Source organism: Tupaia chinensis, unplaced genomic scaffold (assembly GCF_000334495.1).
Source record: "Tupaia chinensis unplaced genomic scaffold, TupChi_1.0 Scaffold000250_1, whole genome shotgun sequence".
Classification (NCBI taxonomy): domain Eukaryota; kingdom Metazoa; phylum Chordata; class Mammalia; order Scandentia; family Tupaiidae; genus Tupaia; species Tupaia belangeri.
This window is the reverse complement of record NW_006159730.1, coordinates 2,860,584-2,872,336: the sequence shown is the minus strand read 5'-3', so window position 1 is coordinate 2,872,336 and position 11,753 is coordinate 2,860,584. Positions and strand designations below refer to the sequence as shown.

The 11,753-nt window shown below is 39.1% G+C and overlaps 1 protein-coding gene across 1 annotated transcript in view; it reads left to right on the top strand.

Moving 5' to 3' along the window:
- Positions 1-11,753, top strand: part of SIRT1 (sirtuin 1) — a gene marked incomplete at its 5' end in the record, with an annotated part of 47,324 nt that overhangs the window by 6,737 nt on the left and 28,834 nt on the right. Inside the window, 1 exon segment of the mRNA XM_014587979.1 lies at positions 104-256. Coding sequence (XP_014443465.1) covers positions 104-256 — 153 coding nt within the window.

The window sequence follows — 11,753 nt, the reverse complement described above, 5'->3', positions numbered from 1 at the left end:
TATTTCTCTCTGGTCAAATTAAAAAATAATAATAATAAAGTAAAATAATTCTTAGAAAAAATTATAAGATTTAATTGTACAAATTATGCCATACATATTTCAGGTATCTGTTTCATGTGGAATACCTGACTTCAGGTCAAGAGATGGTATTTATGCTCGCCTTGCAGTAGACTTCCCAGATCTTCCAGATCCTCAAGCAATGTTTGATATCGAATATTTCAGAAAAGATCCAAGACCATTCTTCAAATTCGCAAAGGTACTACAAACTTTTCAAGTTGATCCTTTGACTTCCTCTCGTGAAAAGATTTTTGTTCATGTGTAGGCTATTATGTGTAATCAGTCATTGTCTAGTAAACTAGGAGCTGCTGCTATGGTGGAGTAAGATCACCTTTTATGTCATAATTCCCTTTCTAGAAAGGACTATTTTCTTCTAGGGCTGAGTTTATTTTCAAAGGAGACAACATTTTAAAAAATGAGTACATCAGTATTTTGTGTGGGCTTTTCAAAAGAAGTTCTTAAACATATAAAAGTAATATAACTTGTTTTGATTTTTAATGTATTTTTTTTTAATGGGTCATAAAGGTTGTAACATCTGCATTGAAGTGTTTTGTGGTAGCAGGTATTAACACAATAGGATATGCCCAAAAATTTATTGTTGATGATTGGGGTGAAGCTTTTAGATTGTGTTTTTGTCAGCAGATTTCAGAGAGTCCTAATTGTACTGTGGAGTTTCTAAAGTTGCATGGTCCAGTTCAAAACATAATAGCCACATGTAGCTGCTGAGTACTTGAGATGTGTTGGGTTGTACTATAGTTGTGGAAGACATAATAAATTTCAGAGACATTATCAAAAAATATAAAATATTTCATTTTTATTTAATATTAGCAATGTGGAAGTAATGTCTTTGACATTGGGTTAATAAAATATATTTTGGAATATCACAGTTAAAGGTTTCTGTTTTGTTTTGTTTTGTTTTGGAGAGGTTTTTTGCTATAAGGCGCATGCACTCGCCAGACAGAGACATAGAGACAGAAAGCGAGAAATCACCCCCCAGGGGGGATGGTCACGCCGCAATCCCTTCTCTCAGGATCTTGGGCATGCACGCACACGCGCCCGGCGTGAGTTTTAAGCCACTGGGTCTGGAACGCGAACCGCAGTCGACTACATGGGAGTCCAGCGACATAGCCATTACGCTAACTGCTGGTTCCCTTATTTTTTTTTTTTGAACACCAAAGTGTGTGTACATCCTCCAGAGTAAGAGAAACACTCCAACAGGATATAGTGTGCTGCAAACCTTTTCCTCCATTTTCTTCCATTTCTTTATCCTGTTCCAATTTCAAACACACATGCTCATGTGCTAGGAGTCCTTTTCAGGCTGCCAGGGCCAGCACGTGAACCGTGGTTGGGCGTGTAAGGTCTTGACTTCCTTAACCATTAGGCTATAGCGATAGCTCATGAATTTTGTTTTATTGCTTCTTTTTTTTTAAGATTTTTGATACAGGGCACCTGTGCTCACTGGAGACAGAGACAATGATAAGGAAAGTGAGAAATCACCCTCTGGGCGGATGGCCACACTGCAGTTTCTTCTCCTTCATTCTCCTTTCAGGATTTTGGGTACACACGTGCATATACCTGGTATGATTTTGAAGCCACTAGGTCTAGAACTCAAACCATGGTTGGCTGTGTGAGAGTACAGCACCTTAATCACTATGCCACCTGCTGATCTAGAACTCAGACCATGGTTGGCTGTGTGAGAGTACAACACCTTAATCACTATGCCACCTGCTGATCCCTGAATGTTCATTTTCTTAAATGTGGTTACAAGAAAATTTTAAATTACATGCATGGCTTATGTTATACAAGAGTACTTTAAAAAATTCATGGTGGGCCTGCCCCAGTAACCTAGTGGTTAACTGTATCCCACATGGCTGGCCGACCATGGTTGGCTGTGTGAGAGTACAACACCTTAATCACTATGCCACCTGCTGATCCCTGAATGTTCATTTTCTTAAATGTGGTTACAAGAAAATTTTAAATTACATGCATGGCTTATGTTATACAAGAGTACTTTAAAAAATTCATGGTGGGCCTGCCCCAGTAACCTAGTGGTTAACTGTATCCCACATGGCTGGCCATATTTTGAGTTCCAGCTCTGGCAGCTTGAAAAATGTGCATGTGTATCCAGAATTCTGGTAAGATAGAGAAATGGAGGGGGAGGGTTGAATTCTAACCATATCTACTGGAGGTTGCTTTTTCCCTCTGTCTCTTGGGAAGCACACACACTCTCTGGTAATGAAAATGTTTGTGGAGGGACCAACTGGTGGCATTGTGATTAAGGTGCTGGATTCCTACATAGCAGGCTGTCCTTCAAGTCTCACACGCAGTGGCTTGAAACTTATGCTGGGCATGTGTGTATGCATGCCCAAAATCCCTGGAGGAGAAGGGATTATGGTGTGGCCATCCCTCAGTGACTCACTTTCTTTCTCACCTGTCTCTCAAGCAAGTAGATAATGGCCTATGACAAAGACCATATTACAAAAATGAAAACAAAGCAAAACAGAAATGTTTGTGGAGGGGCCAGCAGGTGGCACGGTAATTAAGGCGCTGGGTTTCCACATGGCTGACCATAGTTCAAGTCCTGGACCCAGTGGCTCTGTCTCTGTTTGCTATGAGTGCACATACCCTGTGGCAAAAAAAAAATTTTTTTAAGTTTTTGGAAAAATGAAAGTATGCGTTTATTTTGGTGCAAAAAGTCTTGAAATTCATGCATAGTTTCTATAATATGTATTTTCTTTTTTAAGAAAGAGATGCCATTTTCTTTTATACAGTTTTATTTATTTATTGTTATTCTTCAATATGACCAGAGAGAGACAGAAAGGGAAAATGAGAAAACAGCTACCAGGTTCAATACTCGAACCTTGGTCGGCCATGTGGGAGTCTAGTGCCTTAACTACTATGCCATGTGCTGGCCCCATAATACGTATTTTTTTTTTTGAAAATAATTTTTAAATTTAACTTTATTAATTAATTCATTTTTTTGGAAGATAATTTTTAAATTTAACTTTATTAATTTATTTATTTTAATTTGACCAGAGAGGGACAGAATGAGAGAGAGAGGGAAAGTGAGAAGGCAAGCCTCCAGGTCCAGGATTCGAACTGAGGTTGGCCATGTGGTAGTTCAGCACAACCACCATAATATGTATTCACCTGCTGACCCCTATAATATGTATTCTCAATGAAGTTTTAAAGGCCCCTCCCTCATACCTGTTGAGCACCTCAGCACTAGTTATAACATTACTTTTTTTTTTTTTTAAAGAGATCAGCACTAGTTATAACATTACTTTTCTTTTTTTTTTAAAGAGATCAGCACTAGTTATAACATTACTTTTTTTTTTTTTAAAGAGAGATTTTTGCTATAGGGCACTTGTTATCACCTGAAAGACAGAAAGCAAGAAATCACGCCCTGGGGGGATGGCCACACTACCATGTGTTCTCCATTCTCCTCTCAGGATCTTGGGCACACATGCACATGTACCTGGCATTAGTTTTTTAAGTTGCTGGGTCTGGGACTCGAACTGCAGTCAACCATGTGGGTGTCTAGCGATGCAATAACCATTATGCCATCTGCTGGTCCCACGTTATTATTACATTTCAAAAATTTACCAGAGGATGTGTATACTCATGAGAGACAGAGGGATGGAGGAGAAAGTGCCTTCCTATAAGGCAAGTCCTGACAGTCCCTTCTCTTTTTCTCTGTTCTGGGGCTATTTGGAGCACATACTTAACACACCTCAAACTACATGGTTGGTCATGTGGAATCTGGCTCTCTTTAACTTCTAGGCCATGGAGTTAGCCCTAGAGTATAAAGTTATATAATATATTAAGTTATTCCCAAGAAATTTTAGTTATTTGGTTTTTCTCTGTAGTTTAGTCTTATGGATAGAAGTTGTGAAATTTTATTGTTAAACTTGGAAGTACATATGAAAGGATTTTTTTCTTTCTTTTTTGGAGAGGTTTTCGCTATAGGGTGCACGTGCTCGCCAGACAGACAGAGACATAGAGACAGAAAGCAAGAAATCACCCCCCAGGGGGGATGGTCACGCCACAGTCCCTTCTCCTCCATTCTCCTCTCGGGATCTAGGGCACACATGCAGAGAGTTTTAAGCCAGCGGGTCTGGGACACGAACCGCGGTCGACTACGTGGGAGTCCAGCGACATAGCCATTATGCTAACTGCTGGTTCCCAAGGATATTTTGTATTAGTGACTATTTTTGGTGGACCGGGTAAATTAGTGAACCTGGATTTTAATTATAATTAGAGTGACTTCATCTGTTGGGTCATCGGAAAAGTAATGACGTATATTTGCTTTTCTGTACAAAATGTGTTGTGACTTTTCTGACAACCCATTACTTTCAAACCATGTGATATATTCTTATTACTATAGGAAAAGTTCTGATAATCGAAAATAAATGGTGTAAATTAAAATAGCCTATTAAAGCCAGCAAGGGTGTGGTGGTTAAGATGCTAGACTCCCATGTGGCTGGCTACAGTTTGAATCCTGAAAATCACACTTGGTAAGTGTGTGAGTGTCCAAAATCCCAAAAGCAGAATGGAGAAGGGATTGGGATGTGGCAATCCCTCCAAAGGGGGTGATTTTTTTTCTTTTCCTGTCTCTGTCTCTCTAGTGAGTACACATGCCCTCTGACAAAAACATAAAAAATGATAATAATAATAATAACATAAAATAGGCTATCTTTTTTTTTTATCTTTTTCTTTTTTTGGAGAGGTTTTTGCTGTAGGACATGTGTGCTTACCGGAAAGAGAGAGACAGAGAGACAGAAAGCGAGAAATCACCCCCCAGGGAGAATGGCCACGCCACAATCCCTTCTCCTCCATTCTCCTTTTGGGATCTTGGGCATGCACACACGCACATGCGCCTGGCGTGAGTTTAAGCCTCCCGGTCTGGGACTTGACCCGTGGTCAACTACATGGGAGTCCAGTGACATAGCCATTACGCCAACTGCTGGTCCCATTAGGTGGCTATCTTTAAAGAAGTATAACTTTGTCCCATTCTGAAAGTAGTATATAAATGGTATTAGACTAAAGTAGTAAAATTATGTTAAAAATTCTTGAATGTGGTTCACTTACTAAAACAAAACTAAAAGTGAAAAATTTTAGGTTTCCAAGAGAATTTTTAGGCTCCAAAGAGAACTTTTCAGGCTCCAAGGGAACTTTTAATTCTTTTCCAACAATTAACATAGGAATTAACTTTTTACTTCTTGTATTAGCCATAACAATGGATTCTTACATGTCTAATGTAAAAATATATTTACATCTTACATGTCTAATGCTTTAGTGCAAACATCTGATTAGTACCTAAACTGAATAATGATATAAAGTTACTACTTTTTTGTTAATTGTAAAATCATGGATTAGTGAGGATTTACTGTTTTAACCTACTGGCGTTAGTGGTACTATTGCATAGTTTTGAAGACTTGAGAAATACCACTTAATTATAGGTTTCCTTTTTTTTTTAAATTTATTTTTATTGCTAGAGGGCAAGTGTGATAGGGAAAGGTGCATGCATGTGCATACACACATACACGCACACACCAGTAGGGCATGGTAATGTTGCACTCTCTTCCATTTCTCTATCCAGCTGGGATTTGGAGCATGTACACACAGGTGCCTACCATGGTTTTTGAGCCACTGGGGGTGAGATTTGAACCTCGGTTGACCATGTAGGATCTGGCCCCCTTTAGTAGGCCATTGGACTAGGTCAGTTACAGGTTTCTCAAAATGGACTTGGGACACTGTCCTAATAGCAGACTTGATACTTTTAAAAGGCCAGTAAGCAACTAGCAAATACTTTGATCGTATATCTTACTACAAAAGCTTGATTCACTAGTTGTTTATAAACTCATAATGTTCACAAGATTTTTGCTGTAAATTCTGTTTTTTTTTTTTTTTTGGAGAGATTTTTCACTGTAGGGCGCGGGCGCTCGCCAGACAGACAGAGAGAGACATAGAGACAGAAAGCGAGAAATCACCCCCCAGGGGGGATGGTCATGCCACAATCCCTTCTCCTCCATTCTCCTCTCGGGATCTTGGGCACGCACGCACACGCGCCCGGCGTGAGTTTTAAGCCACCGGGTCTGGGACACGAACCGCAGTCGACTACGTGGGAGTCCAGCGACATAGCCATTACGCTAACTGCTGGTTCCCTGTAAATTCTGTTTTGAGGAAACAAATTATGCTTTTTTTTTTTGTCAGCTTTTCCTACTTTTATATGGTAATCTACTTAATTGCCTAGAAAAGTTGTAAAGTTAGTTAAATATAAAATTGAGTTCTTTAATTTCAGTAACAAATTTTGATGTACTTATAGGGTGGTGGCCTGACACTTGGAAAAATGTGCTAACTGAGTGAAAGCAATAGCAAGGTGAGGTAGATGTAACTTAGCTGTCTAGTTTACAGATCAGGTTATATTTTTAGCTTAAACTAACTTTGACATGTAAGAATCTGTAGAAGCAATTCATAATTATCCTGATAAAGTGAGATTTTTTAAAAGAATTATTTACTTATTTATATTAATTTGACCAGAGAGGGACAGAGAGAGAGAAAGTGAGAAAGCAAGCCACCAGTTCTGGGACTCAAACCACAGTTGGCCACTTGGGAGTCCAGCACCTTCAGCTACCACCCGCCGACCCCAGATCTCTCTTTATTTAAAAACAGAATTATTTAATTTTATTTATCATTACTTTTTTTTTTTTTTTTTTTTTTTTATTTTACTTCAGGGTACGTGGCTTACGTGACTGAGACTGAGAGAGAAAGAAAAAACTATGCCCAAGTCACTAGGCATGGGACTCAAACTGGTTGACCATGTGGGAGTCCACACCACCTGCTGGTCCCAATAAAGTCAAATCTTAAGAACTTTTGAAGGCTTGGCAGGTGGCACAGTGGCTAGGGGCTTTATGTAGTGGTGACCCCAGTTCTAGTCCTGGATCAATCTGTCTCTGTCTTGCTCTGGTCAAATTTTAAGAAATAACTATAATGATAAATAAAGGAAATAATTCCTTTTTTAAGAAAGAACTTTTGAAATGCACAGTAAAAATCTAGACAATGTAAACAAAATTAAATACATGGATTACAATAAAATTGGCATACTTAGTGTGTTACAGTGTTTCTAAACCACTCTTTACAGGTTCTATACTATCTGGGAAGAGGAAAGTTTGAAAGGATTTAGCATTTTTCACTTGTGTATTAAATTAAAATAAAAAAATTTTTGTTGTTGCTACAAAACTGAAAATAGTTAAATTCACTTAAGGGGTCAGCCCTGTGTCACAGTGCTAAAACCCTGTGCATAGGGAGCTGTTTAGTGCTAGATGGAAATGTTTGACCCTGGTTCAAGTCCCAGCCAGACTTTGTCTCGTAGCTTTGAAAAACACACTGGAGGCATGTGAGTGTATGTCTAAAACCCTGATGGGATGGAGAAATGGAAGAAAAAGGATCATGGCATGACCATGCTTCATTAGGGGTGTCTCTCTGCATTCTCTTTCTCTCTCTCTGAAACAGAAATACTAATGAAATACATCCTCTGCTGTTCTTATGAAGATAATTTTGCTTGATTGCTCTTAGTTTTTATTACAGTTTTTATTTATGTAATAGGTAAATCAGTGAATTAACATTTGTAATAATTACTTATAGTTCTTTGTCCATGTTTTTAATTCTCACATTAGGAATTGACTGAAAATTGCCAAAGGTAGTACTTAGTAATGATAGGTAGGAGAGACAGTAAGTTAATTTGAGTAAGGGTATGTAGGATATGTAGATGTTGTCATACTTTACTGTCATAAGTTCCTAAATATTTCATGAATATAATACTCAAAGAATAGCCTAAATTTTCTGCTAGGTAGAGAGTTCATTAAAATGGCCTGTGATTTTTACTAGCTATGAGAGAAAATGAATTTACTATGAAGCTGTGAAAACAAGAAATATTGATGAAATTTAGAGGTTTATTTATTTAGTTTTAGTTCTGTTATAGGGTGTGTATATTCCAGACAGAGAAAGTGAGATCACCCCTCAGGGTGATGGCCACACTATAGTCCATTTGTTCAATCGATAATCTTTTCTTGGGATTTTTGACACACAGGCATGGCTGGTGTTTTTTTCAATCTGCCAGGTCCAGGACTTGAACTATGCAGTCAACCATGTGGGATCTAGCTGTTTTAACTGCCACGCCACCAGTTGGCCCAGGAAATGGAGAATTTCTTTTTAAAAAAGTTTTTGCTGCTTAGTGTGTGTGCTTGCCAGAGAGAAAGTGAGAAATCACCACTCCCCGTTAAGGGGGCTGGCCACGCTACAATCCCTTCTCCAGTCTCCTCTAGGGATTTTTTGGGTATCCACATACATGCCCAGTGTGATTTCAAACCAGTGAGTCCAAGACTTAAATGATGCAGCTAGCCATGTGGATTCTAGTGCCTCAACCTTCACACCACCAGCTGGCCCAAGAAAAGGAAATGTTCTACATCATTTATCATGCCTTTTTTTTTTTTTTTTTCCCCTGAGAAAAATGTTAAATTCATTTAGACTGGAACTTTCAAATCAGGGAGAGCTATGTTGGTATTAGAGCAGTTTCTTGGAAACTATTGATATTTTGGGCTAGATAATTATTTGTGTGGATAGTTTTCTTGTGCAGTGTTATTAGCAGCATTCCTGAACTTCATTCACTGAATGTCATTAGCACCCCAACCCTAATTCTGGCAGTCAAAAATCTTTTAAGTTATTGTTGAATGTCCTCTGCAAAATTTTCATCATGTATCATAATGTCCCTAGTCAAGCTGAGCTAACACTTTGAATTCTTTCACTCAAAGGAACAATTAAAGCCAAATACATTGCCATATTCTGAATGATGTTTTTACTCTTCTCCATAAAGACTTAAATGGGTAGTGAGTTCTGGTCATCATTTTCAGGAGCCTAAAATAATTTACTGATGCTGATAAAAATGAGTGGTTTGGGCCAGCAGGTAGCACAGAGATTAAGGCACTGGATCCTGCATAGCTGGCTCTGCAGTTGGAGTCCTGCACCTGGTGGCTTGAAAATCATACTGGGTGCCTGTGCATGCAGTTCTGAAATCCCAAAAGGAGAATGAAAGAGAAGGGATTGCGTGGCCATTCCCTGGAGGCTGATTTATCACTTTCTCTCTTTCTTGTCTCTTTTCTGTGAGTGCACCTGCTCTATTTCAAAAACTAAAAAAAAGAAAGTGGTTGTATTTAGAGTGAATAAAGGTGAAATTGAGTTTAGATGCATAAGATAGCTTCTATTTAGGGGCTGGCAGGTGGCATGGTGGTTAAGGGTGCAGTACTCCCATATGGCCAACTGCAGTTCAAGTCCTGGACCTGGTGGCTTGCTTTTGTACTTTCCCTGTGCTCTCTTGTTCTCACTCTGTCCTTCTCTGGTTAAAAATAAATAAATAAATAAAGTTAAATAAAATCTTTAAGTACCAGCAGTTGGCATAATGGCTGTCGCTGGACTCCCATGTACTTGACCACGGTTTGAGTCCCATACCCGGTGACTCAAACTCATAGCAGGTGCATGTGTGTGTGCGTGCGTGCCCAAGATCGCAAGAGGAGAATGGAGGAGAAGGGATTGCAGCATGGCAAACCCCTGGGGGGTAATTTCTTGCTTTCTGTCTCTCTGTTGTTTCCCTCTTTCTGGTGTGCGCACATGCCCTATAGCAAAAATCCTCTCAAAAAAACCCCAGAATAATTCTTTAAAAAAATAGCTTCTATTTAAACATAACTTAAGAACCTTTCGATACACAATTTTTTTTTTTTTTTTTAATTTGCTAGAGGGTGCGTGCACTTGCTGGAGAAAATTAGGGAAAGTGAGAGTGCACCCCTCATGGGGAGTGGTCATGCTGTATACCTTCTCCAACTCACTCCTTTCAACATTTGGGGCATGCATGTACATATGCGCCACTCAGTTCAGGATGCAGACTGCATAGTCAGCTGTGTGGGATCCAGCTGCCTTCACCACCTGCTGGTGGTTCATTGTTTTTCTTTTCATGCTAGGGCATGCACATGCATGAGTGAGAGATACAGAAAGCATCCCCAGGAGGGTCTGATCACACCACAAATCTTTTCATTCTCTATCCCAACAGGATCCAGGGCTTGCACAGTGCCTGATGTGTAAGCTGTTAGGGCAACGACTCAAACCCACCTGGTCCTGTGGGATCCAGCTGCATGGCTGGCCAAAAATACTTTAAAAAAATAAAAAAGACTTAAGGGACCAGCATTTAGCGTAATGGCTATGTGACTGAACTCCCATGTAGTCAACCATGGTTTGAGTCCCAGACCCGGTGGTTTAAACTCATGCCGGGCGCATGTGCATACATGCCCAAGATCCCGAGAGGAGAATGGAGGAGAAGGGATTGCAGCGTGGCCATCCCCCCAGGGGGGGGATTTCTCGCTTTCTGTCTCTGTCTCTCTCTGTCTTTCTGGCGAGCGTACACGCCCTATATCAAAAACCTCTAAAAAAAAAAAATAACAAAAAGACTTAAAATAGTATGTTGCTATCCAATGTTGAGTTCCATGATTTTTTTTTTTTTTTTTTTAAGAGAGAATTTTGCTATAGGGTGGTTGTGCTCCCTGGAGCGCAGGAAAGAAAGTGAGAAATCAACCCCTGGGGGGAAGGCCACGCAATAATCCTTTCTTCTACATTCTACTCTCAGGATTTTGGACACACATGCACATGTGCGTGGTGTGAATTTTAAGCCACTGGGTCCAAGACTTTGAACCACAGTCAACTTTGTGGAAGTCCCATGACATCATTTGCTGGTCCTGAATGTTTTTATTTTTAAGTGATTAAAATCTTAAAAAGTGAAAAATACAAATTAAAGTTTTAAGAATTTAATTACAAAAACATACCTTTTTAAAAACAGAATTATTTATTTAATTTAGTATTATTATTTCAATTTGGGACAGGGCATGTACACTTGATAGAGAGAGAGAGAGAAAGCAAGTCGTCAGGTCTGGGACTCAGACTGAGGTTGAACATAAGGGAGTCCAGCACGCTCACCACCATGCTACCCCAAAACACATCTTTATATTTATTCATACATTATTACTGTGTTGATATTGTACAAATATACCAGGTTATAAAGAATGAGGAGTTATACAGTATAAAGATAAGGAAGATTCTTTTTTTTTTTCATTATTTTATTTAACTTTTTAAATTTTAATTTGACCAGAGAGGATTGGAGAGAGACAGAGAGAGAGAGAAAGCGAGAAAGCAAACCACAAGGTTCAGAACTTGAACCATGGCCAGTCATGTAGAAGTCCAGTGCCCTTAACCACTGCGCCACCTGCCGGCCCCAAGATAAGGAGTTTTCTAAGAATCTCATTACCTAAAAAAAAAAATTTAAAGACTGCAAGCAAGAATTAAAAAATAGTAGGCACGGTGTCATTTACCTCAGGACAGTGTGTTAATCCTTGTGTGTGTGTGTGTGTGTGTGTGTATGTGTATGTATATGTGTGTGTGTGTATATATATATTTGAGTGTAAGTACAGTATATCTGGATATAGATCATGTTTTTATCATGAAAGTAAGTTCTTTACCAGCTGCCTTGGGTTTTCGTGTCTTATTATCTGTTTATTAAAAGAGTTATTTTATTTAACTTTATTTATTTATTTTAATTTGATCAGAAAGGGACAGAGAGAGAGAGAAAGAGAAAGCAAGCTGCCAGGTCTGGGACT